The sequence below is a fragment of the Motacilla alba genome, chromosome 1A (assembly GCF_015832195.1).
Source record: "Motacilla alba alba isolate MOTALB_02 chromosome 1A, Motacilla_alba_V1.0_pri, whole genome shotgun sequence".
Classification (NCBI taxonomy): domain Eukaryota; kingdom Metazoa; phylum Chordata; class Aves; order Passeriformes; family Motacillidae; genus Motacilla; species Motacilla alba.
In genome coordinates this window covers 64,549,213-64,576,802 of record NC_052031.1, presented here as the reverse complement: position 1 = coordinate 64,576,802, position 27,590 = coordinate 64,549,213, and the positions used below count along the sequence as shown (strand labels likewise).

The 27,590-nt window shown below is 44.0% G+C and overlaps 1 protein-coding gene across 5 annotated transcripts; it reads right to left on the bottom strand.

Annotated features, from left to right (window-relative positions):
- Positions 1 to 604: 604 nt before the first annotated feature.
- On the bottom strand, positions 605 to 25,955 carry LOC119707694 (zinc finger CCCH-type antiviral protein 1-like). Of its 5 annotated transcripts, none has more exons than XM_038152988.1 (15): positions 25,664 to 25,955; positions 23,574 to 23,706; positions 20,711 to 20,963; positions 20,490 to 20,600; positions 20,048 to 20,116; positions 18,774 to 18,842; positions 17,013 to 17,114; positions 14,128 to 14,251; positions 12,759 to 12,924; positions 10,898 to 11,018; positions 10,246 to 10,342; positions 9,753 to 9,834; positions 4,992 to 5,122; positions 2,958 to 3,109; positions 605 to 2,379 (listed from the first exon to the last, which is right to left on the bottom strand). In XM_038152988.1, exons 1-15 carry the CDS (start codon positions 25,942 to 25,944, stop codon positions 2,048 to 2,050), a joined length of 2,223 nt encoding a protein of 740 aa, XP_038008916.1. In that variant the 5' UTR covers positions 25,945 to 25,955; the 3' UTR covers positions 605 to 2,047. The 5 variants fall into 5 exon arrangements, with proteins under 5 accessions (XP_038008916.1, XP_038008917.1, XP_038008918.1 ...); XM_038152989.1 differs by having other exon boundaries at positions 9,753 to 9,831; XM_038152990.1 differs by lacking the exon at positions 18,774 to 18,842.
- Positions 25,956 to 27,590: the final 1,635 nt, after the last annotated feature.

Genomic DNA, 27,590 nt, shown 5'->3' with positions numbered 1-27,590 from the left:
TGCACCAGAGAGCCGCATCCCTGCCGCAGGGTGGGCTGGACCACGGAACAGCTCTGCAGTTCCTGTAGTGCTGTGTCCTTCCTCTGTGTGTGTGGTGCTCTGGACTGATCCTCAGCTGTCAGCATCCCTGGCACCCGCCCCATACAGGCCTGCCTTGTGCCTCGCAGGCGTGGGGCTTTCTGCAGGTGCCTAATTTAGAGTCTTTAAAAGTTACTCATCTGCATATTAAAGAAGTACATCCTTAGAACCTCTCAGTATCTCACTTTGAGATTTAAAACCAACAGTTCTGCCACTACCTCACTTAATTCTTTCACCTTTTCTTAGGACTTAATCATTAGCTGCTCAAAGCAGCTGTTTAATTACATGAAATCTAACCAAACTACCTCACCACTTCAATATTAAACATCTCCTAGTTAGGAAGTTAATTTACAGGAATATTCTCTCCTTAGTAATTAGCTGAACACCTACCCTGCAATGGCAGTCCATGTGTGCAGTTCCCTGGTTTAGAAACACTGAAGGAAGGCAGGGAACACAGGCAGGGGCTGGTTCACTCAGCATATTTAGTTTTGCCATGTTTATGTAAAGACAAACTGCACACTGAAAGTGCCTGAAAACGACTTTTATTTGCAAATACAGCAAGCTCAGTAATTCAGGAATTCTACAGGCAAACAAGAGAAAGAGAGATTTTTAAACTGTTAAAGTCTTCACATGCTTTCATGAAGTTCTAAATAATTTTAGTAAGATTTTCTGGATTTATCTTTTCTGTTCTTCTTGGGAAGAACTTGCTATCTTTGAGCGGTTGACAGATTTCTATCACTGATGCAAACACCTTAGAGGATATTGGTGTTTCTGTAAAGCTTATCTGAAGGTAAAAATTACTGCTCCTCTGTCCTCATTCCCAGTTTCTCTCTGAACAGCTAAACTGCCTGAATATGGCATTTTGTACAGAGGGCCTTCAGTCTGATCCACTTACAGACTCCCTGCTAACATCCAGTAGAAATTGCAGAGGTTTCTGACCCAGGATCACCCCCAAAACAAAAAGAGGATCCTCACTCGTCAGCACCCTGCCCCATGCAGCAGAGCATGCGGATGGTGCCTTAGGACAGCAGTTCTATCACTGGCCTCAAGAGAACCTAACTGGTCTCTTCTGGTCCCATTCTTATCTGGAAAAACGAAAATTATTGCACAAACAGGACAGAACATCTCTGTGATCCTTAAGAAGCTTCTCCTGTCCTATTGCGCTACGTGGCCACATCCACTGGAAAGCCTGGCTCGTTGGGACACGGCCTTTGTGTCCTTACAGCCATTAATTGCAGCCAAACCACCAAATTTTGGTATCTGCCTACTCACATGTGGTGGCTTTCACAGTTTCAGTTGAGCTCTGCTTTTGTGTAGGTTACAGCAAGTTACTGCTCATTTCCACAAAGAATCTGATCCAACAGCTTTCTGATCCATCTGCCATTGTACAGATGAAAATTCTCGAGAGCTAACAACATGGATTTAAAATATGCTTTTTCTTTTTTTTATCATTTTAACTCAAAACATGTACCAGCATTAACAAGCAGTGCTTTGAAAACAAACTCAAGTCATTACCCACACTGAATTGTTTATAATAATGACAGATGAGAGGATCGAGAACAGATGAATTCTGCACTGAAAAGAATCTCTGGCTACTAAAAACCTGACAGCTTCCTTTAAAACTACTGTAGTGTTAATTTTAACTGTTTGTGAAGAGAAGCCCTCTGTATTTTTTTTTTTAGACTATGCATTTACAATTATTTGCCCACAGCAGTCATAACATTCAATTTCCCAGCCCACAGTTCTGATTTTTCTGCTATGGTTATCGAAATGTCTGTTAAGACATTAAGAGAGGAAGAGAAGAAGATAAGGCAGTCACAACAAATCTAAGATCTGCTTTGCCAGCCCTCCTCAATGCAAAAATTGGATTACCATTCTGAAGAACTGTATTAAAAAGAAAGGAATCACCAAGTAGGAGAACACCTGCAATACGAAAAACAAGATGAGGGACACAAACTGCCATGTTCCTCTAAGATATAACACATTTTTTTTCCCCCTCCTTAGACGCTTTTGTTCCTGTCTCTTTCTGCTCTCTTATTCTCTCCTCTTTATACTCTATTATGTACTCCGGGTAAATCTGGTGTTTTTCAAAGACAACAAAAACAGAAGGATTTAACTCATCATCCACGCAGCTGTCATACAACCACAGCTTGCCAGCACACTTCATTGGGGGACGGACATAGGCGGCGTTGCCTTTCACGTAGTCTCCAACCAGAACACGAGCCACGAACATGAAGTGTCCCTGCAGCGTGGCCTGACAGTAGGCGTGGGAATAGCAAGCATCTCTGGCAAAGTAACTTCCTAGAAAATGAGATGGAAACGTGGTTGTGAGGAGAATCTATACAGTGACAGCAAAATCTCAGCAAGCCATGGGTTTTTAGGAGGTATCTGACTCAACTTTCAGGACTTCTTTTACTCAGTTTACAGTATACCACCAAAACTTTTGCAGGAGAGGGGATTGCACTATGTCATTTCCATTCACTATTTGCTATTTTAGGAGTACTACAGGTCTGTGTGTTGTGATGAGAGGGACAGACAAGAAAACATGAGGACCTTCCATGATCACACGGGACATTCTGTGGACATTCCCCCACACACAGAGGGCATACACACCCCTCTGCTCCCTGCCTACAAATGATTTTTAAGTTCAAATTATGACCTCAGCCATCAGAAAATGCCACCTACAGCAAATTCCTGCACTAATGCTCCTGACACCTTGTGAGAAGACTTACCCCCAACCCAAAGCAAATCCTGGCCCTCTTCAGAAGGATCATAATACCAATTCTTATCTTTTTTTCTCCTCCTTCTATAGTTAAAGACTTCAGAACCTTTGCTCCACCATCAGGGGAGTCTCAGCAGACATCTCACTTTCTACATACCCTTCCCATAGTTAGTTCCATTGCTTCCACAAATTCTCCAGTCAAAGTTCTGACTGCAGATCGTTTCCATGGAGATGACGTCAATTCCGTGGAACAGAAGTTTTTCTTGGACGTCCTTTCCTCCATTTTCCTTTTTCATCTTCTCTTTTTGCCTGACAAAAATGAAGGGGAGGAGAATGTGAGCCATGGAAGAAAAGGGAAAAAAGTGGTTTTTTAAACAATTCAAAACAACTATGCGACATCCATGTAAAGGTCAGCTGGATGAGGTTTCCAGCCTGCTCTCACCTCTCAGAAGATGAGACACACTAGCAGCATGATGAACAAGTATGAGATGAGCACAGCACTGACACCACTGCTCAGCAATTCTAGATAGTTCTGGCTTTACTCAGGGAATTTAGGCATTTAAAACTATTCTAGTCACCACTGTGCCAGCCTGCTGCTCCTCTGTAGGGCCCTGGTTGTGCTGTCAAGTCCCTTCCCACTCAAGCTCTCAGTGGAGTGGAGGCACCATTAACCACAGAGGCTCTGTGCTTCCACAGTGGCTCAAAGCTGGAGGCAGCTTGTGCTCCATGCCACAGCCCCAGCTCCTGCCCCTGAGAGGTCAGTGCTGCTGAGGAGATGGGGCCAGGACACAAACCCAGCCTGCTTTGGCCACCGCTCACCTCGCTGGCTGAGGCCAGAGTCAGAGTGAGCTGTGAACAGGGTCAAAAGGGAAACACAACAAAAGGCTCAGCTCGTATTTCCCATCATTATTCCACAGCATGCAGACACCTCTCAGTTTTTCAGAAGCTTCTGAAGTGGACAAGACAGTAATATATATCCTCCAGAAAGTCATCAGCCACAAATAAAGCAGATCCAGCGGGAGGGAAGAATCCTTCCAACTTGTAAATTAGTAAATGCAAAGTTAAGAGCAATGCACTGGAACTTGTTCATTGACAACCTACTGTGAGGGTGGTGAGGCCCTGGCACAGGGTGCCCAGAGCAGCTGTGGCTGCCTCATCCCTCAAAGTGTTCCAGGCCAGCTTGGACAGGACTTGGAGCAACTTGGGATAGTGGAAGATGTCCCTGTCCATGGCAGATCGGACGAGCTTTAAGGTCTCTTCCAACCCAAATTACTCCATCATCCTCTGGACTTGGCCATGTTAAACTCTGCCTGCTTAGCTTAATTAAATTACCTCACTGGAGGAGGATAAAAAATATGCACTATTACCTGTTTTGAAGTCTCTTATGTTTTGCTAGATTAAAAGGTTTAATGAATCGGTAGCTGATAACTTTCTGGATTCCATCATTTTGCAGGTGAAAGCATTTATTTGAGCAGTATTTTTCTACTCCACTACCATTCCATACAGTCCTTGAATACTTACTCTTGTTTTAAACTGGACAACTGTTCTAAGCAACAGCTTAATCCTACATCAAAATAACGTGAACATGGTTGAACCCCAGCTCTAATCTGCTGGTATCCAGCTTGGCCTAACTACCTAGAGTTCAGTATCACTGATGCAGATGTTGGAAATCAGAAAGGAGCTCTGGAACTCAGAGATCATCAAGTTAAAACACAAGGATTCTTTCTCAGTGAACACTGACTTTGTTCAGCAAAAACACTGAAATAAATCTGACTGGAACAAAAAGGCCCAAGCAGCTTTTACTCTTTTTAGCTTTTCATACACTCTAATGGATAAAGATTTGTAACAGACAGAACATGTGTGCAGCAGGCAGTTATTGCTCCATCCCCAAGACAATCACTGTTCCACATCCCTGTAGGTATCCTCATCCCAGTTCAGCATCATGCATGTCTTTCACTCCAAGCTCCTCTCTCCCCCTCTTCCATGGAGCCATGCAAGGGGGAACCTCCCCACAGAGCATGGCATTCTGTGAAAGGCCTCAGACACCAATCTCACTCCTGAAATTCTAATAACAAAACATAAGTCATGTTAAGGCACGGGGGGCAACATCCTTTCTTTCCTAGAATGCACATACAGGACAACCTGTTCTTGAAGACTGCCTCCTCATAAGGACAGGGAAACAAATACTAACCACTGAAACACCTTCCAGAGGGATGGATTCTGAATCCTCTGTATTTTAAGGATGCTGTAATTTTTCATAGTCTGATGAAACAGCTGCTTTATTTCATTGTATTCAGAGCTTGTGTTGCTGATCACCACTGCCTATAAAATACAAACCAGAGCAAAAAAAGGCATGAGGCTGCAGTGAGTCTGGAACATAAGGAAGCCTAATTCCAGCAGATACACTTTCAGAAGGGTCTCCAAACAATGCTTATGAAGGATAATTAAAGGCTTTAGATCATGACTATGTGAATAACCAAATACCAAGTAAATCAGTCTGTCACTCCTGCTTTGCAAGGACACCTCACCTCTCTTCAGGAAGGTTGTTGAAAGGTTTATCATCTCCAAGAGTTGATACCTGCAACTTCCAATCTCAGTGGAACAGAAATTCAAAAAGAAAATTTGACAGATTATTCCAGAGAGTATCAGTTTTATATCTAAAGCTGATTAAGAACAAAAGATCTTAGACAACAGCATCATTTGTAATTAGACATTTATGGGAGCTTCAGCTATTAAAGATTAAACAAACAAAACATAAATACCCTCCTGACATTGTAGTGTCTTACCTTTTCCAAGTTAGAAAGCTTCATTTAAATATGGACTTCAGAAAAAAACCCTACATTTCTAAACAAATGTGACACTGAATACCTGCTTAAACAAATACATTTCCTTTCCCAAAGGAAACAAAGTCTATTTAGCCATTATCCTTTTATTTATTCATCCATACATTTTGTGTTTAAAAATCCATTAAGAAATGCTCATTTTTCCCAAAGAGAATTTAATGCAAAACATAATTAAAACATTACTCGAGCTCTTCTGCTTGTTTATGTCACGCATGAATTTTCCATTTTTTCTCCAAAGTAACTCATGTCTTTTATCTTCTAGAATCAACATTTATCTCCATAAACTGCAAAAGTGTGATGCTGGCAGGCTGATGTCACCTGGAGACATCAGGTGTAATGCCTTCCACTTTACCACAACTTATGCCAAGTGGGGCCTCAAGATTACAGAGTGAGATCCCAACATCCCATGTTCCAAAGTGCTTTAAGCAGGAAAGCTGTGGCCATCCTAAAAGGTAACAAGGAAACTAACATCCTACCCTACCAGGCAAAAAACTCCCCGTTTTAGAAGGCTGAGCTTAGAGAGAAAATAAAGTAGAATAAAACTTGTGTTTCACAGATACATTTAAGTACTTACTAATGAGGAGATCACCCACAGGGAAGTGTTCTAAAGATTAAGAATAAAGTCAGCTGCACAATAAAGAACTATTTTTTAAAATTTATTTAAAAGCCTTTATAAAAATGAGTGAAATTTCCCATGTCTCAATACAGGAGCATTTTCCAAAGCTTTACAGCACAGCAGATAATCAGGATGTGCAAGTACTGTCTGTACAGTCTGTGGCACCACAGCCCAAGTCACTCACCATCACCTACAGGATGAAGATCATGTCACTGTATTTCAGTACTATATCTTTTATTTAGAATCACAGAATGGTTTGGGTTGGAAGGGACCTTAAAGCCCATCGAGTGCCACCCCCTGCCACTGGCAGGGACACCTTCCACTATGCCAGGTTACTCCAAGCCCCATTCAGCCTGGCCTTGAACACTTCCAGGGATGGCACAGCCACAGGGCACCCTGTGCCAGGGCCTCACCAGCCTCACAGGGAAGAATTTCTTCCTAATACCCAGTCTAAATCTACTCTCTGTCAGTTTGAAGCCATCCTCCCTTGACTTGTCACTCCAGGCCCTTGTAAATGATCAGCTCAGCACAAGGGGGGTTCAGGGGCAGGCCATGTCCAGCACCTGCAAGTCCTTCTCCCAGGGCTGCTCCATCTGCTTATCCCCAGCCTGAATGGACCCCAGGGATTGTCCTGGCCCAGGTGCAGCACCAGTACTTGTTGAACCTCATGGGATTCCCATGGACCACTTCTTGAGTTTGTCCACACCCCTGTGGATGGCCCTTTCCTATACGTGTGTCACCTACAGTGTTCAGCTTGGTGTCATCTGCAAATTTATTTATACATTAACAATTCCCACTTAAACTACAGATGTACTTTTGCTCTGCTGCATCCTTCAGGCTCACGGTGTGATTCTTGGGGTGTCCTGTGCAGTGTTGGACTTGATGATCCCAATGGCTCCCTTCCAACTCAGCCTGTCCTATGATTCTGTGATCTCTTCCTGAGGAACTGAAACCTTTCTGGGTAAAACAGAGGGTCAGCCATGTTACACAAGGCCAATCCTGTAAGAAAAGCACTTCCATTATTTTACCATATGATGGCCCCTGACAACAAAGCTGTTCTCCTTTCCATGATAACTTTGTGGGTTTGTCCTTATTTTCCCAAGGATGCTTCTAGTGCTAATAAAGGAGCACAGCATCACATTGCTGTTGAAGGCTGATATGGCCTAACTACACAACTTCTTCAGCATTTTTCACCTTCAGGCCTGAAAAGGAAATCCCGCTGAGTGAGAGCATTTGCTACCCTGTTATCAAGGAGCAGAGTTCCCAAGGCACAGAAGAAATCACTGCTCTGGCAGCAATCCCCAGCAGTGTATGACTGCACAAGAGCAGTACTCTGTGACTCACACCCTGGGCTCTGCTTCACTGGGGTGTTGGAAGGAGCAGGGTTGGTACTGGTGGCAGTGACCCCACCAGAACTGACATCTGTAAAAGCACAGACACTCTTCACGTTGCATCCTGTGCCTGGTGCATTGCAGCAATCCTTGGCCTGCGTGTGGCCAGGATTCAGCAGCACATCAGCCACACAAAGACTGACAGGAAACCACACATCCAATGCACACTTTTCTCAGTTATACATTAAAGAGACAATTTTAAACCCAGCAAGAAGTTTCAGGATATAATAAATTCTTTTTTTTTTTTCCTTTAAAACATTTAAAAACGACTAATTCCACTTTGTGAAAACAAAGACAGGAGAAATTCACACCAACTTTCCAATCAGTGTTACCAATTTCCATTGTGCATTTTACACTTTTTTCTACAGAACTGTTCTCAATGACTTACAGATTAACACACAGCAATACTCAAAAAATAAGCAATGTTACCAAAACACAGTTTCTCATTTTAAGCCAAGATGACTTTCTGCCTATCTCACAGGTTCCTTTTTAAAATGGATCACTTCCAGCGCAGCAGATAATGCCAGGATTATTTGTCAATGTCTGAAGAGAAGGCAGTTCATCGAGTTGTAGCTGTCAGCTCTTACAATGGTCACCACAAGCATGCAGATTCCCAGCCATTCCCAATATTACCTACTGCAAAAAAACAAGCTTAGGGTCCCACAGAAAGATTTAATCTAGCCCAGGCTTTCACTTTCAGTGCCAACAGGTATCATGGCACTGTCACTTTTCCTTTCCTGCGAAAGGCACTCACAAATTAAAAAGATATTTTCTTAGGTGCCAACTGAGCAAGCAAACTGAGCTCCTTCTACTCACACATCCCCAGATGTACAACCAAAAGATACCATTGATCTTTGGAATGCAGTGCATTCCAAAGCTTCCCACATTCACCCCAGTGACTCCAGAAACACCTCAACAAATGTACTCAAGTAAAATTCAGACAAGTTTTCAGAGCAAGTATGGGAAGCAATTCAGTACACACAGCTCAAGAGACCTGAAAAGAACAGAGCTACCTGTCTTTCTGGCATTCTTTGGAAAATTTTATGCTTGTTAGTTAAGATGCTGATAAACCCAGGAAGAGCATATTCCTTTGTTACTTCCTCCGGGCTCCAAATATCACAGGCAAACTTTCAAATGGGCTGCCTGCCAAATTCCCACACACTGTCATAATTATGTCATCTTTTCTTTATGAAAGTCATGACTCAACAGGAGGGTCCCTCTGGCAGTTTTGTCTGATTCTGTCTATGCAGTAAATAATCAAGTGTGCTTTGCTATCAAATCTTGTTAAACCACTGTCTCCTTCACTATCAAATTTTGTTACTGGTGATTTTATATCAACATAGCACTCCTTCTCTCTTGTAAGTGCCACCCATGACACTGACACACAGCCACACCCTGGTGTTCCTCAGCCCCCAGGGCAGCATCACACAGGATTCTGTGACACAGTCAACAAGGAAAACCTCTAACGCTGCTCCTCAAACAGGGTCAAAGCCACCACACAAAGGGCCCGTGTAACATGAAAAAGCCTCTTTTTTCTAGAGTCCTGCAGTACTTCCACAAACTGTGCTGCTCTTCCAGGACTGCAGGACCTAGAAATCTAAAAAACACCCACACATTTTGGTCTCAGTAGACCAAATAAGAACACAGACTTTGGGCTGACAGGGGTTGGGTTTGTTTTGTGGAAGACATCACTGCAATGGTTTTTTATTTTATTTTATGGTTGTAGAGCTTTATTTCTGCCATTTCCTGAGGCCAAGGTCTGTGCTCAGATCCATGATGTATGTGACAGTACTGGAGGATACAAGTATTTCCCTTTCTAGATCTCCAATCCAAATTTACCCCTCCTGTCTCAAACTTGGTGAGTTTTGGGTTTGTTGTTGTTTAGAGTTTTTGGTATGTAGATAAATGCCTAAAATGCAATTGAAGTTCAAGGCAATTTGGCACCTGTTTCATGAGCCCTTGGGAGATCACCTAGATCTTTAGCACACCCACCCAAGAAATTACTCCTGTCCCTTCTTAGCATCCACACAGTTACAATTGATTCAGTTAAACTCTGAACTGTGCCTTCCCATCAGAATTACAAGAAGGGGAGAAAAAGATACCTTGTATCCGAAGTCAGGCAGTGCAGATGCATCCCAGTGACTAGGACAGGTCTGACTTGGAATAGAAGAATCCCTTTGGCTGCTTGCAAACAGACAGAAAATGAAGTGTTAGCAATTTTAGTACTGCTCCAATTGAAGCATCCTCTTTGGCCAATTCCTTTATTTAAAAATTAACAAAATAAACCACAAAGAAACTGGGAAATAGCCTCAGTCTGTAGGCTGGGCTCTGCATGCTGCCGCTCAACCATCACAGGCCTCTTGCACTTGCTTTTGTAAGTATCAGCTGTGGCTAGAGTACCTGGAGTAGTGTGTACCCCAGGCAGCAGGGGAGGCACCAAGACTGCAGTTTGTGATACAGCTTCTGTTCTTCAGTCCCATGGACAGGCTTTCTCCAGCAGCACCTGTGTTCTTTGTGCAACTACTGAAGCACTGAGACCCATTTTGCCTTACGATTACTTTTAAAATATGAAAAAACAACCTAAAGAGCACTTACCCTGTCTTTATCTTCTGCACGTCTTCAGAAGACACAAATTTTGGTCGCCTGCAAACCTGTCTTCGAGTTTTAAAATGAATGTTTGTCTGAGTCATTTCTTAAAGGGGAAAAAAAGAGAAGAAAAAAAGAAAGTAATGAATAAGACTACAAGACAGGGTCATCTTGTCCCCATCAGTCATTCTTTAATGAGAACTGCATATTCACTGTCAATTCTACCTGCTGAGGAGTAGTTGCACAAAGGCTGCATAAGATTCCTGTCTTTCCTGTAACTCTGATTGAACCTGTGCCTATCCTGCTTGCTCCCTCAAGCTGCTCCATGCTCTTTAAACATTGCTACAGCAGTACGAAGATGCCTAACTTGTATTTTTTACCATCCACAGTGTTAATTTACTTTCCTTAAAGTTTACTATGACTTTATGTGAAGACTATGAACTTTTATAATTCTGGTCAGATGTGAGTCTGGAGAATGTCAAGGAATAAGGGGGGAAGGTTACTTTTGTGAGGAATTTGCTCTGGGCCACCACTACCTCACTTCCAGTAAGTGTAACTGGTGGTGTCAGGAAAGGAAGTCATACCTTCTAAAAGCTGGGAGACTTTGCAAGAGTCTATAAAGCACTGCATAGTTATAGACGAGAACCCTTAAAATTACTACCTTTAAAATTGAGTTCATACTGATGTTGGCCAACCTGGAAAGGTACAATGGCACATGGGTCTGCTTGATACAAATTCTCAATAACAGCAGAAGATGGTGAGGTCGTGCTGCTCCCTTTTTCCTTTGTAGGGAGAAGAGAAAAAAATAAACAGAATGAGAATTATCACAGTCAGGACTAAACCCTGGATAACTAGCTGGGGTAGAGGGAAAGAAGAGGCCAAGTGTAGGATGACAAGGAATCTACCCAGAACTATGGTACCGTGAGGCTGAGTACAGAATATTTGTAACATAAACATAAATAACATAATTAGTAATTTTAAATTCCTGGAATGAGTTGTGCTGGTTCTGGCTGGGGTAGAGTTAAATTTCTTCCCAGCGGCTGGTAGTGGCTGTGTTTTGCATTTGTGCTGGAACAGTGCTGATAACACAGGGATGTTTCAGTTATTATTTAGTTCAGGCATGCACAGAGCCAAGGCCTTTTCTCCTCTCCCACCTCACCAGTGACAGGACTGGGGTGCACAAGGCCTTGGGAGGACACACATCCAGGAGAGCTGAGCCCAACTGGCCACAGGGACATCCCAAACCATAAGGTGTCACTCCTGTATACAAAGCAGCAGGGAGGAGGAAGGGAGAGACATTTGGAGTGATGGTGTTTGTATTCCCAAGAGACTGTGACCTGTGATGGAGCCCAGCTTTCCTGGGATGGCTGAGCACCTGCCCATCCAAGGGAAGAGGGGAACAAATGCCTTGCTTTGCCTTGCTGGTGCACACACTTTTGCAGTATCTTTTAGTCTTTATCTCATCCCACCAGTTTTCTCACTCTCTGCCCTGTTCCACAGGGGCAGAGGAGGGGGCGAGGCTGAGCTGAACCAGCTGTGATGGGTACACTCAACTCCTTACCAAACCAGAGTTAGTTTGGCTCAGGCTCCAAAGGAAGCAAAGGCCTAGGCCCAGAGCTTTTCTAGTTCCATCCTGCTATCTGAAAACCCACAAAGGAACAGGGTGACATGGTGAGCATTGATGCATATGAGCTTGGAAACAAACACTGATGATGTGAGTAATGCATGAATAGCAGGTGGTTCTTCCAAGACTAATCTGCCAGGGAAAAGAAAAAAAGTTGCCAGCGTAAGGAGTCTCACTCTTACCTTTTACTTTGTGATTTAACTATGAGCCAACCACTTCATTCCACAGATAGGAAAGCCTGAGTGAGCTCCTTGCAACCTCTCCCTGCTCAAGAGCAGCTGGACAGCTGTGATCTCTCCTGGACCCGGGTGAATCCTTGAGGTTGAGTACTCTTTGAGGTTACTCTGAGTCTTTTAAACTGCACTCTGTCCAGCACCTTTCTCTGTGTACTTTTCCAAGTCCCTGGATCACCTCTGCGTTCTACCATTTGTGCTGCCATACTGTAAACCATATGGGATAAACTCATCTGCCTTGGGGGAAGGTGAGATTCTCTATATTTTTCTTTTCCTGCATTTTTCAGATAGATTACTTTCTCATCAGAGGACTTGGACATACATGGAAAAAGACTGCATTTGATCTGAAAAAGCAGAGCAATCCTTGCCTGTCCAAGGAAGCAGGGCACTGCTTAGAAAAGAGGCAATTTCTTCCCATGTATCTTAAGAGCAGTGTCTGTATGTTCAATCTCTGTAGGAGCCAGGGACGACTCCAAAAGGGAGCTCTCTTTCCTCCAGTCTGTCAGCATTTTATCACATCTGTTATGAACAGATGTAGCTTCACTGTCCTTCCCAATGCTGTAAAATCCAACAAGGACTCACTTAATTGTTCTTGTTGAGAAAAGGGGAAAGGATGCAGAGGCTATTCCTGTAGGAGTGACTCAAAGCACAGGATGTGAACTCACCTGTTCTCCATATTCAATCCACTTGTCTTGGTTATCCTTCCAGTACCAAATCCACTGTGTGGTCAGTAGGAATGTGGGTTTTGTGACTGATGATGGTGTAGAGAGGCGTCGAACCAAAGAAGAAGAGCAGGTCATTGTCTGGAAATTAATGTTCTTACTTGGCAAGCTGTAAGGACAAATTCAGGTTTACTATAGTTAGCAGTGCATATTTTATCCTCTCATCCCCAGTTTAAGCTGGTGCCATTTTCTTGAAAGTAACCAAACTTAATTAGATCTGAAATAGAAGGTATTTATTTCCCACAGCACATGGCAGCTCTGAAAGCCATTTCCAAGCTTCAGAAGTGACCTCTGGCCTGTGAGACACCAAATGCCACCTCAATCACACGTGGCACTGCCAGCTTTACAGATAATGTCAGGCTCCAAGTACAGTGTGGCAAAAGGAACTTCTGTGATAAAGAAGCGTGGTTGCAGTCTTTCTCAGTACAAAAGCAGAATGTGCAAAGTGTGTGACTGAATTTGCCAGCCAACACCTGCAGCCTAGCAAGTTTGTTCATTTTCTATGGTTGCAAAAGATGCAAGCACAGCAACCACAGCTGTGAGTTCTGCAAACTACATTCATCACTGGAGCCACCTGGGGTCTTACTCCTGCAAGTCTTGAAAAGTTAATTCCCAGGCAGGAAGACTTTGATGGCAGCCTCCTCTTGGGAATATTGCTTGTGATCTCCAGAAAACTGCCAATCAAAATCATCTGGTGCCTTAAGAGGCATGGGCCAAAACTAGAATACTATTTTGTGAAGCCAAACTTGGGGTGCCCTATGAATGCAGGTTGCTTTGAGTGGGACTCTTCAGAAAGGAGCTAAAAAAACCCCACACTCTTAAAATACAAATAAAAAAGAAGAAAAAAATAAACGGGCTGCTTACACAAAGGACATTTCATATAATGTCTCTCAGTAGCTAACAGATTACTATTATTGTTAGTACAGATACTAGCTGTAGTAGGAAAGAAATAGCTATAGAGAAGGACCAGCTCTGAAATGTTGTCGAAAGGCCCAACTTCATTACTGTAAATAAACTGATTAATGACCTGAAATCCTAGTATTTTAAACACTGGCTTTTTACCTTGTACAGAGTTTTACATGCAAGATATAGTTTTGTTATTTTTAGAAGACAAAACTGGAGTGGGATTTTCATGCAATCATTCTTTCTTTGCTTTTTTAAAAGGAAAAATTCTTATTTTTAAATCCTCCCAGCTTCTGAGAGGATCGGTAACCAGAAGCTGAGAAGTCAGACGTCTTTAGGAAGAAAACACAAGTTTTCCTACACAGGCTCCATCACAATACTCCAAGCAAGGAGTCCAGCATTACTACACCTGGTGTTCTTTGGGTCACAATAGGCCTTTTCAATTTCCTCCATCATGGAAAGTTCATTCCACTTCAACCCATCATGTACCTCCCATTTATACGGCAAATGGTAATGAACAGATTTGCATCTATCTGTAACGAAATCAGACATAGTCAAGAATTCTGCAATCATTAACACAGAGAGCAAGACAAGAAAAAAACAAAATAGAACCAGCATATTTTATACTTTGAGGCTTTCTCTCCTGGGCTTTGGTATAAGCAATGAAGACAGTGCTGAGGACACTGAAAACACAGAAGGGGAGTCTTATCAAGAAAGGCAACATATATAAATATATATATATATATGTATATGTATATATACACACACACACTGCCAAATTTATTTGAAAGACACCTGTAGTGGTTTTGGTTTCCTAATTTGAGATTTTTTGGTTAATGTACTAATTAGTGCGGTGGGTTTAGTGTTGGTTAATTACTAGTGCACTTACGAGAATGTATTGATTTATTTTTTGTTCAAAGACAGAATTAGGAGAAAAGTAAAACAGGCTCAAAACTTTAAAAGGGTATAAAGAAAAATTTATTAATAGTAACTAAAGAAAGAGTATAAGAATCAGAACACAATTTTTAGGACACTTCTCTTCCCTTTACAACTTTTTTTTTCTCTCATTGATAATGTACAGAGACAAAACATAAATTTTTTAGTTAGTTTACTACTTCTAGAATAGTCTTTCTTTAGTTTACTTACGGAGAGAAGTCCTTCTTGTAAATATTATGGAGACTTCTCTGCAAGAAAACAGTTCTCTTGTGGCTCTTAATTTCTACAAATAGCATCTGTTTGGGGAAATTCGTAATCATGAAATCTTTCTCATTTTCTGTCAGTTTTTCTCATAGTTGTGTTTATGGGCCATGTCAATTTATGGGGTATCAGTTTTAAGATGAGTTGTTTAAAAGCAAAAGTTGTTAATATCTATCTCTAGGAATACACATATTTCCTTTTTTGGGGGTATAGGATCTTTATCACTCTTTTTCTGTTCAAACTTCTTACAGGATTATAGCTACTTTAACACCTGTTTACTTTAGTATGGAGGTTTTTGCTCAATATCTACAATTTGCACACTTTCATTTCCACATACTTTTAAATGTTATAGGGGAAAAAAAGACTCCTTCTCTATAGATTTACAAGAGAATTTTAGCCTAAAACTAAAGGCATTTCTTCATCTTTCTTATTTGGGACTTGACTACTTCTTCATCGCCTTTGTTGTTTTTGCTTGTTTCTTTATGTGTCTGTACTTCTGTCTTGTTCTCTCACTCGAGGGAGGACTGAAGTATTGGAAGAGTTAATATTTTGCCCGGGGCCTGCAGATGGTTAGGTTTACCCCGGTGGTACTGTGGCTGGGGGGAAGTGGTTAGCATTTCAGCAGCAAGTACAGTGATGGCTCCTCCTCTGCCCCTGCCTGGCAGCCATGGGGGGCCCGGCAGGGGCCACCCCGCCCAGCCTGGCTGAGATGAGCTGAGCTGGCTGTGTCCCCTCTTTACCAGCCGGAAGGGAAAAGATAAAGTTTTTGAGGTTTTTTTCATCTTTAACACGTGTTTTTCACAGAGGCGTGTACAGCTTCCAGTGGTTTAACAGACTGTCAATTCCCAAAGTTAACCACTGATTGGTTTCCCATCAGACACAGAGGAAATCGCTAGCAGCCTCTCCTAAAACATCACTCCTGTGATGCAAAACCAGCGCATTACCCGAACCTTTCCTTTGCTGAGACACAACACTGGCAGCTGGGAGAGCAGTGCCACTGGCAGCTGGGAGAGCAGTGCCACTGGCAGCTGGGAGAGCAGTGCCACTGGCAAGAAGTGCATGTTCTGTCTCACACAAGCGTGTGTCTCAGCTGTAAAAAGTCTAGCCTACACAACACATAAACACTCCGATATATTTGGTTGTCTATTCCTTAATGCCTTGGAAATCATGGGTAGGTTGCCAAGGCCTGAAGGGTTTTCTTCTGACTGACACTCCACATCCAAGTATGGATCAAACATCTTACAACTTTCTGGCCCAATGCAGCAAATAAAGCACACTAACACTCCAACAGTGACTCGAATTCAGTTATCTGGTGCTCACAGTACAGCTGCTTCGAGCCTGACCTTCACAGGTTCACCCAGGTACACCGTTCACATTACACAGGGTCTTTTGTCAAGACTAGGTGGTCAGAGGAGTAGGAGTCCTTTAGAAACTGACTGGACAAGATCAAGGAAAGAAAATGTCATGGTATTCCTCATAATAAAGGAAGAGCGAAACCAGGGGGGTTAATTGACTGTTCAGGACAGCTCCCAAATACAATTACTTATATTCATCCCTCAGACCTCTGTTCTGGCCACTACCAAAAAGACAACAGACTAGATTTATCTTTAGCTTAGCTGGTACAACTAAGTGGCTTTTTAAAGATGTTTTAACACCTCAGATCACCTTTTAAATGACTTAATGAGGGAGAATATGGCTATTATCTGATGTACATAGGATAGATACAGCAGGAATAAAGGGTAGCATACATTTATGAGCTGTCAATAATGACAGCACAAAGTCAACTCGTAACTTCCATCTTCTAGCAACAGAAAGGGTAATGCTTCACACTGAAAGGGCTTCGCCACAGAAACGTACCCAAAGCCTGCCCCCATCAAAAGGGCTGAAATAGGCTGCATTATCCAGAGGACAAAAGGTTCGAGTATACCATTTAGCTTTTTTCTGATTATGTCTGTAATTCTGACAGTGTTTAATAATGACTTGGAAAGAAAAGAAATTACTGAGGAGGCAGAATTGTCACCACTAGCCCAAGCCACTGAGCAGGGGTCCCTCTGCAGACAAGTCTTCAACAACAACATTACTTTTCATAAAGCTTACCCTTGTTTTTGCAGTACTTCCAGACATAGAACAAACAGATCTCATCACAGTTATCTTTTTTGTTGTCCTTTGAAGCTTCATCAGAGGAACTGTCCTTTTTACCTACAGCAAAGAACATCACAATCCATATTTGCTTTAAGAGAAAGATCCTGCATTTGGTACTTCATCCCAGAAATAACAAGGATGTCAAATCCTTACAGTAGCAAAGTCAAGCATTTTAAGGATCTGACTATCTCCCATATAGCCAAACACAGAAGTCAGGACTTTTTGACTGAACAATAAATCCTGACACTGGAAGGAGTCTCAGTGAGGAAGGGCAAGGGCAGTGTCAGGAAGCTCAGGATAACACAGGGTGTGACTGATCATGATTCTTGCAAAGAAACTTGACTTTGTCTCCACACCAAGGGGACCAGAAGGTGCATAAAAGGCAATGGCAGCTGAGCAGACTGACTGGGAGTAGAAATGTTTCTCTCAGAGTCAGCCAGACCAGCCTGGGGGTAGTGAACACAGAGCTCAGCCCCATGCAGAAATATTAAACCTAGCCAACCAACCAAAGAATTTTGAAAACAGCAACTGGCTTGAGCTGGCTTCAATTTCCCCAGGGAGTGGGGACACCCATGAGTATATATTGAGACAGGAGTATATTATACAGATCTGCAATGGGAATCCCATTATTATTGTGATTAAACTGTGCACTGTAATTGCCATGTTTTAAAAGTCAACATGTGTATTTTGTATCCAGTGGACTTTGCATCACTTTGCTACATCAGAAATGTCACTGTACTGAACATGGGTAGAATAAGATGTAATTTTCTTCAGAGCAACCCTATGATGCTGTTTTAACTTTTTTTGACCAAAACAGTGATGTTCAAACACTCATGCCCCAGCTTCTGCAGAACAGTGATATACACCAAGGCCTCAGTTTTTCCACCTGCCCCCAGACTGAACAAAACAGGGTCTGCACAATAGCTTGGGAGGGCATACAAGTGGGCAAAGGACACAAACATTCCATACCATACAGCATAAAGCTCAGTAATAAAAGGGAAAAAAGGAAGTTTTGGGAGGGTTAGCTACCTTTTCTAGGAAACTGGCTAGGCACCAGCCTGTGTGTGGGAGGTGGTGAATGACTGTGTCGTTATCACTTCTTTTGCTTGGTTTTCCTCTTCCACATATTATTTGGGGGATTTTTCCCTCCCCCCTCTTGACTCTCAAGTTTTTTTGCCTTTATTCTTTCTTTTCTATTCCCTCTGGTGATGGGGGAAAGTGAGCAAGTGACTGTGTGATGCTCACTGAGCCACAATACCTGTGTGGCATCAACTCTCTTTAGATGAGCTCATCTCAAGACTGGAGGGTTGGAAACAATCCATACATTCATCTTTATTTCCCACTCCTGTTGGCAACTGGTCTTGGCACTGAGCAGGTACAATGCTACTGGGAAGGTATGAGACAACACCTCTACTGACAAAGCTGTATTCATTCCCTATGGACAGAAGGCAAGGAAAGATACTGCATGCACACATACAATTCTGTCACCTTTCCAGGAAGGAAAAAACATGTCCAGGACAGTAGAGAGTGCTGCACAATGCTTGGGCAGAAATTCCAACACTGCCCGCTGGCCATCCAGTACCATGGATTTCAGCACACAGCAAGGCACACACATAAGCTGCTGCACTCTACCACGGGGAGCTGTCAGGCTGTGTGAAATCAAGGCCCAATGAAAACCACTGGTCTCAAGACTGGAGAGCTGGAAACAGTCCATACCTTTATCTTTATCTGCCACTCCTGTTGGCAACTGGTCTCGGCTCTGGGCAGGTACGGTGCCACTGGGACCTGCGTGAGAAGACTGAGTGAGCAGCACTGCTGGGCCACAAGCTCAGCTAGCTGATATCCCAGTCTCTGTGGAGAATTATGTCCTTACACATGTGATTTGATATGAAACATTACACCATCCATGTAAGGAATATCTAAAAGAACCTGTCCAGAGAGTAGTGGACTCTGACAAGCCTTAAAGCCAAAGTCCTTTTGCCCAGAAGAACAAGAGATGTACAAGCTGCTATGCAGCTACTGGGAAGGTTTATCAAGACAACACCTCTACTGACAAAGCTGTATTCATTGCCTAGAAACAGAAGGCAAGCAAAGATACCACATGCACAGATACAATTCTGTCACCTTCTTAGGAAGGAAAAAACATGTCCAGGACAGTAGAGAGTGCTGCACAATGCTTGGGCAGAAATTCCAACACTGCCCCACTGGCCATCCAGTACCATGGATTTCAGCACACAGCAAGGCACACACATAAGCTGCTGCACTCAGCTACCACGGGGAGCTGTCAGGCTGTGTGAAATCAAGGCCCAATGAAAACCACTGGTCTCAAGACTGGAGAGCTGGAAACAGTCCATACCTTTATCTCCTGCTCCTGTTGGCAGCTGGTCTTGGCTCTGGGCAGGTACGGTGCCACTGGGACCTGCGTGAGAAGACTGAATGAGCAGCACTGCTGGGCCACAAGCTCAGCTAGCTGATATCCCAGTCTCTGTGGAGAATTATGTCCTTACACGTGTGATTTGATATGAAACATTACACCATCCATGTAAGGAATATCTAAAAGAACCTGTCCAGAGAGTACTGGAATCTGACAAGCTTTAAAGCCAAAGCCCTATTGCCCAGAAGAATAAGAGATTCACAAGCTGCTATGCAGCTACTGGGAAGGTACGTCGAGACAACACCTCTACTGACAAAGCTGTATTAATTCCCTATGGACAGAAGGCAAGCAAAGATACTGCATGCACAGATACAATTCTGTCACCTTCCCAGGAAGGAAAAAACATGTCCAGGACAGTAGAGAGTGCTGCACAATGCTTGGGCAGAAATTCCAACACTGCCCTGCTGGTCATCCAGTACCATGGATTTCAGCACACAGCAAGGCACACACGTAAGCAGCTGCACTCAGCTACCACAGGGAGCTGTCAGGCTGTGTGAAATCAAGGCCCAATGAAAACCACTGGTCTCAAGACTGGAGAGCTGGAAACAGTCCATACCTTTATCTTTATCTCCCGCTCCTGCTGGCAGCTGGTCTCGGCTCTGGGCAGGTACGGTGCCACTGGGACCTGCGTGAGAAGACTGAATGAGCAGCACTGCTGGGCCACAAGCTCAGCTAGCTGATATCCCAGTCTCTGTGGAGAATTGTCCTTACACGTGTGATTTTCCACTAGCAGTCCACTGCTGATACAACAGAGGTGCCATTACAGTTACAAACCCTAGCTAGTCAGAGTTATTGCCAGCCACTCAATTGCTGTTTTGAATGAAGTACTTCAGGCAATAAAAGTGCAGTTCTCCCTGCCACATGATTGTGCCATGACTTACTCCATTCTAGCAAGTGCATAATAGCAGAGAGAGAGAAAATGTGTATATATTGCAAGAAGAGAAATACAAAAGCTGATTCCACAAGGAAACAGTTGGTACTATTATCTAGGTATTTACCTTCTGAAGGTGGCACATCCATCATGCATTGCACTGTTTCCAAAGTTGTCCTCTGTTCTTCACTCCTTCTAACTGCTGGCTTTTTCCAATTATCATTTCTGTAGTTGTGTACTGAAAGCATCAAAAGGATGGTGGCATTTAGCTGGGAGGTAAGGCAAGAACGGTTTCTACCTCTATCAAACTCAAAATCATGATTAAGACCACTATTTCTTGCAACTTACCATACACCTTCTTCTGTTCCCTGTTGAATTCCATATGCTTGTAATCATATATAGCCTGGAAGTTTGAAGCTGTCTTCTCATCAATGCCTACAGTTTCCAACAGTCTCAATGCATGGCCATCCAAGAGCTTATGGGATATTTTGCATTGAGGAAATTTACATCTCCCCTTGAGAAAATGTTGACAAACATGAAGCTTGTTGCAGTTGTTTTGCTGCATACAGTGACAACCTTTTTTGTTGTATAACTGGCAGGTCTAAAAGTGGAGAGGATACAATAAGAAATGGAAAAGCAAAGTTAGAATTTTTCTTTGTCCTACAGGCATGCAGCTTTAACAGCAGAAAAATGGTGATTAAAAGTCATGTGTTTACTGGGACTTCTTTAATCCAGACAGATTTCTTGCACAGAGGAGCAGGTATTTTAAGCTGACTCATGCATTTTCAGTTTTGAAGTCGTACACGTTTGTTTCCAAGGAAAACCAACCCAACAAGCTTAGGAGTGCCAAAAATGGATGCAAGATGGTTGCATAAAACCAGACTGGTTACCAGTTATTCTATTTTAAAAACCCCTACAGCATAATGAACAACAAAGAACAAATATCTCCATAAAAACATGTACACTGTGTCAAATGAGTTATCCTTTCATGGAGCTGAAACTGAATTTGCACTTCTTATTTGTAAAGCTTATCCTGCGTTGAAGATTTGAGCTCATAAAATGGTAAGAAGAGTGCTTCAAGATGAGAGTACGTATTGAAAAAGCAACACACTTCTTTATTCCTCTATCCACTAAAAAAGAGGTACACGGAGAACCAGACCAGGGAACAGATCACAGACCAAAAGTTCCTTCACATTGACTACTAAGCACCACAGTAACGGTGTTGCTCCCAGAACAGCCTGTAGTAAGAATGCTTCTTTGAAGGGGACACACAGCTGTCTGGCAGAGAGCCCCAGTATCACACTGGGACTCTCACAGGTCCCCTCCAAAACCCTCTTCCCAGGAGCAACCAACCACTGCTGAGGGATGATGGGTTGGGCATCAGTCAGTGGGTGGAGAGCAACTGTACTGGGAATTACTTGTATCTCTTGGGTTTTATTAATTTCTGTCTCTCCTTCTCATTACAGTGATTACATTTTATTCTGTTTCAATTATTTTAGTACCCTTATCTCAACCCACAAGTTTTACCTCTTTTCCAATTCTCCTCCCCATCCCAGCAGGGTAGGAGAGAGCAAGTGGCTGCATGGTACTTATCTGGGCTTAAACCATGACAATAGGGAATCCACTACTTAGCTACATCAAGAAAGCACACTGTGCCCTTGCACCTGCCAAGAAACAAAAACAAAAACCAACCAAAAACAAACCAACCAAACAAACAAAACAGGAGAGCCAGAGAGGTGAGCAAAAGTGTGAAAACCCCTGATGTTGTGGTGCTGTTGTGTTTTTCTTACTCTGAACCCCAGTTCAAGTCACAGAATTCCAAAGTGTCCTCTTTCTTGAGAGCTTCCTACATGCCATGTCTTCACACACACAACCAGTCAGCATTTCTAAGCAGGAAACAGCCAAATTGGCTTTTACATCCAACCTCCAAAATCTCAGGTTTATGAATGGCCTGCATCGATCCCAGTTTTCTCTTGGTTTTGCTGTTTTACTGCATGATAGAAATGCTCAATTACAAGTAATTAATGATGCCTGCCAGGCATGAGGGCTGAACAGATTTCTAGTAAGCACTTAAGGGTAATACCAACCAAGAACAGTTGCTACTATTTGCTCACTACTGGGAACAATGAGTATTTTCCTTGGGTACCACCACGCTCCTTCAGTCTGCCAGTAAAACATACTTTAGAACACTACACAATTAAAAAAAAATCTGCTCTGTCAAAGTCTAGCACTTTCACAGCAAGAACAAAGAAACAATAGATCTGTTGTGTCAACAAATCTGTGGAGATTATAGCCTGCAAAAGACAAGGGCAGTACTTTGGTAATTTCTTAACCAGGAGCAGCTGTAGCCAGAACAGGGTATGAGTGACTTTCAAACAGCCATACCTTGAAGACAGTATTGCCCTTATACACACATGCTGAATCAGAATGGAATGTTCAACCACATTTAACAAAATCAACGAGTGGCATACAAACTGGGCAAAGATTCCTTTGTAGAAAGTCAGTGTACAAAAACTCCATGCACTTTGGAAGAGCCAGATTTGACACGAAACTGACTGTAGTCATTTGGTCATTTTCTCACAGATTCTTCTCATCTCTTATACCCTGGAGCACCAAAATGTGTGCAGGCCTACGTGGACTGCAAAAGGAAAGGGGCACTCACTTCCTAGTCATCATCTCATAGGGAAGAAGCAACAGACTGGGTTTTGGTCATGCCTTTTACCCTGTAAGCATGTACAGTTATTGTGATCTTTCAACTCTCTCTTGCTTATCTCACCCTCTGTAAAGGTCTGGTGAAGTTGCTGACATTTCTGTTTGCTTGTTTTGAGCAGCTTTATGGCCACCCTGTTGGGATAACAGAACTGACACGCAAGACAGGCTGTAGCCTTGCTGCCCACCCCCTGCTATCAGAGGGCAGCTCTGCTCCTGACACATCACAGATGACAGGGCTTTCTCCAGATGCGTACTCTGGGTACTTATTGAGCAGTTTTACTGCTGTGGGGGTGGTTTTTTTATTATTTTAAGTACACAGCCCTTTCACAGATCTGCCTTTATGTTGTTTCACATTGCCATTCCCATTCCTCCTTCATTCTGACTAATCCTGTTTCATATCTTAACAGCTGGACATTGAGATCAGAACTCCACATTCTCTCTTGCCCTCTCCCATTCCTAATGAACTAAAACTTTCTCTTAAGAAATCAGTACAACTTACATCAGGGAGGAAGAATGCATCGTTTTGGAGAAGCAGGACTTGCAGCTCATTCTCACTGAGGCCAGACAAATCATGTTTTTTTAGAACTTTCTTGTTCTCTGCATTCAGGATGTCATGTGAGTACTTACAAGAGCTGCAAGGAAATACACAGAAAGATCAATCTTTAATCCTTTAGTCAAGTTGAATTAAAGAAGAACCTCAGATAATGTAGAACTTGGGAAAAGCCATGAGAGAAAGGTGACTTGGTGAGAGTCTCTGAATATTTAGATGGTGTGTGTAATTAGCCAGAGAACAAACAGCCAGAGGGGAAGTTAATTTTAAAGGAGTACACCAACAATGCCAGAAGTTGCAACAGCCTTCATTTTGTCAACATAAAAGGTTGTTGTCCTAGGGATGGCAAGTAAAGAAGCACGCAAGAGTCTGCACGAAACGAAAGCAACCGTGAAGCTGAAAACAACACATTTTGTTATCTTCAGTGGCTGTGAAGTTTTATTTAAAAAATCAAAAACAGGTAAGAAAGTTTAACTTGGGAGTTTTGATTAAGGAAGCAATTAAGCTACAATAATGAAGTCAGTGCTGACACTTACAACGCCAAAAGTCAGATGAGTATGAATTAGAGAGGGAGATTGCAGATTTTTTTTCACCTATTTGAAATGGTAATGCAAATCAGTAACAGAGAGGAGATACATACATAGTCAGCCTGTGCATTAACTTAATGCAGCAAAATACAGCTTCCTCATGTCCTGCTCTTCAACACATGATCTGCTACAGCTTTAGGATTAGAAATACTCAACCAGTAAAAGCACCTGTTAATTTACCAGATTCAAGTCTATTCCTTTACTCTTTCAGGCTGTAGTTAACTCCTGAAGCTCTCCTCATGACAGTTTTACCTCAAGGTGTGTCTGGTCCTAGGTGTGTCTGTGTTTACTGATTTTTAATGCACACCAAAGTAACTTTAAATACTTTGTGTTATTGAGAGGACAGAATGGCTTATCCTTATGAAGGGAATGGCCTCATTGCAAACTTTAATTCACACAAAGTCATCCATCCTGAGAGTCTGCAAGCGTCAAGGCATAAACCCCACGGGAGCTTACTCTATTGTCTGTAATGTAACAAAAAATAAGAAAATCTTATAATCCTAATGATGAGAGAGAGAGATGGCTTTTCCCCTCCATGCTATCCAGATCTTAGAGCACAGTGATCCATTTTGTTGGGGCAGAAGAGGAAGGATCCAGTGTGATCATGCACGTTCCTAACTCTGCATCAGCACAAGACCTGGGGCCTGGGAGCTGAAACTACAAAGTTCTTCCATCAGTAACTGTACTGGCAAAGCTGGGTTGCTCTTCTGCATTTGCCTTTGGTTTCCTTTATGTTTTTTTAAACCAGGCACCACCTTTGGCCACCTGTGGCTAGAAGAGGCTGCCAGGCCTGCCCATCCCATGAGTCCTCCATATTCCAGAAACTGGGACTGATGCACCTGGGTGATCAAACAGTGCCTCTCAAAGAAAGGGCCATAAGCCAAGCAATGACTTACAGCAAAACTCAACTTTTGTAACTCTCTCGAGCGAAACCAGAGGGCATGTCAGCACTTTGCTTTTCCCTTCTCGGAAATAGGTGTAAACTATTCCACCCAGATGCCGGGGGGGCTGAGCGACGCGTGCGGACACCAACAGATTTAAACAAACAACCAGAAAGGAAAGAAACAAAAAAAAACCCAAATCGTCGGCTTCTACCGACACAGCGGGGACAGGACACGAGTCCCCCCGGAGCAAGGATCCCCCGCGGCTGATCCGAGGGCATTCCTGCCCGCTCCTCCGGGGCACCAGGGCGGGAGCGGCGCATCCAGCGGGGCGCGGGATGCGAGGGGGCTGTGGGGGAGTTTGGGGGGTGTGGGGGGTCTGGGGGGCATGAGCGAGGTTGTGAGGGGCTTGGGGCGTGTGAGGGAGTTTGGGGGCATGGGGGGGTTGGAGGGTGTAAGGGAGTTTGGGGGGGATGTGAAGGCGTTCAGGGGGGTGTGAGGGGTTTGGGGGGTTGTGAGGGGTGTGTTTGGGGCTGAGGGCATTGGGGGCTGCCCGCGCCCCCGCGCTCACCTGGGCCCCAGGTGGCACCTGCCCATGAGGTGCAGCTTGCAGAGGTGCAGCCGCTCGCAGCCGTCGCACTCCTTGCGGACGCAGACCCGCACGTCCGTCACGGCCAGGACCACCTGGCCGCCCTCAATCAGCAGGAACCGCTGGGGGCCCGCCGCCGACAGCGTGTCCTTCAGCTGCAGCGCCGACAGCCCGATGTTCTCCTGCAGCTCCCGCAGCCCCAGCCGCCCGCCATGGGCGCACAGAGTCTGGGTGAGGAAACTGGAGACGGCCGGATCGCACATGCTGCTGCTGCTGCTGCTGCTGCTGCTGCGCCCGGGACGGGACCGCGAGCGGGCTGCGGCGGGAGCGGGCCGGGAGCGGGAGCGGGAGCGGGAGCGAGGCGGGGACTCGTCACCGCCTCTCGGCCGCGCTCGACGGGAATCGAAACCGAAGGCACGGGCGGGGCCAGCGGCTCTGGTCGCGCTGGGGGCAGGGATCTGCCCAGCTTGGAGGCCTTCTTGGCTGAACGTCACACGGAAAATAAATAACGCAAGAAGTGATTGTAAAGGTCCGTGAGGTTTCCTTGTTATTATCACGGAATCACGGAGTGGTTTGGAAAGGTCTTAAAGATCATCTCGTTCCGCCCCCTACGTCAGGCAGAGTCCCCTTCCACTAGACGAGGTTGCTCCACGCCCATCCAACCTGGCCCAGAACACTTCCAAGATGAGGCAGCCACATTTCCTCACCTTGCTAACTTTGGCTCTCTCTCGACACCAACACGAATCTAGTGCAGAGCATTAAGCATATAATGCAGGATAAAACACATAACAAACACAAATGACTCTAGTATTTATGTAGCAATGCCATTACTTTCCCTTCTTCCCGACTGGCAGTGAGCTGCTGATGAGCTCTGGTTGCAGCAGAGTGTCCTGGCAGAGCTGTGCTGGTTTTGGCTGGGGTAGGGTTCATTCTCTCCAAGTGGCTGGTGTGGGGCTGTGCTTTGGATTTGTCCTGAACACAGGAATGATAACAGAGATGTTCTCATTATTACCGAGCAGCGCTTGCGCAGAGCCAAGGTCTTTTCTGCTCCTTTTCTGCCACGCTGGGGTGGGGCTGGGGTTCGTGGGAAGCTTGGAGGGGGTGGGAGGGCAGGAGGAGGAAGGCTGGGACATTTGGAGATACAGTATTTGTCTTCCCAGCACATGGTGACATGTGATGGGGCCCTGGTCTCCTGGAGATGGCTGCACACCTACCTGCCCTTAGGAAGCAGGCAATTAATTCCTTGATTTGCTTTGCTTGTGTGTGCAGCCTTTGCTTTCCCTGTTACTGTCTTTATCTCAATCCAGGAGTTTTCCAGCTTTTACCCTTCTGATTCTCTCCCCATTCCCACTGATGGGGAGTGAGTGAGTGGCTGCCTGGGGTGGGCTGCTGGCTGTGGTTAAACCAGGACAGAAGCAGAAGTGCCAGGTTCCTCTTAGTGTTGAAGTAGGGCTGGGAGTACCTGTGGGATGGGGAAGAAGCACAGCAAATACTGCCTCGAAAGAGAGTGGAGGATTAAATCCATTTGAGATTAAGTTTTATACTGAAATCCTTTGGAAGTGTAAGTTTCAGGGACATTATCAACTGCTTCCTCTCAATCAGGAAGTTAACCTTGAAAGTAAAGTGAGTGGCCTGTGTTGCCTGTTGCTGATGCCTGATTTGAAAGGCATGTGAAACTACAAAGTGACAGTCACTGATCAGGTAATGGAGAGGGAACCACCTCCAGGAATGAGGCCAAGGTGGTACTGCCTGTGGTATGCTGTTTCTTTGTTGTTGAAGGCTATGTGAGAACCTTTTCTTTGGGCGTATTTCCTCATATCTGTCCCTTTCCTGTGATAATCGAACCACTTAAATTATTTTTAGAAAGCGATAGAAAAGGAGAGGTAGGAGGAGTTTGCCACGTCATAGC

Bases quoted from the DNA above. Each gene is read 5' to 3' on its own strand.
- LOC119707694 (XM_038152988.1), bottom strand. From the start codon at position 25,944: ATGTGCGATCCGGCCGTCTCCAGTTTCCTCACCCAGACTCTGTGCGCC. The intron at 9,835-10,245 runs GTAAGTGCTCTT...TCTGTTTGCAAG, and splicing joins GTGCAGAAGATAAAGACAGG to CAGCCAAAGGGATTCTTCTA. The intron at 3,110-4,991 runs GTTAGTATTTGT...CATTTTTGTCAG, and splicing joins CTCTGGAAGGTGTTTCAGTG to GCAAAAAGAGAAGATGAAAA.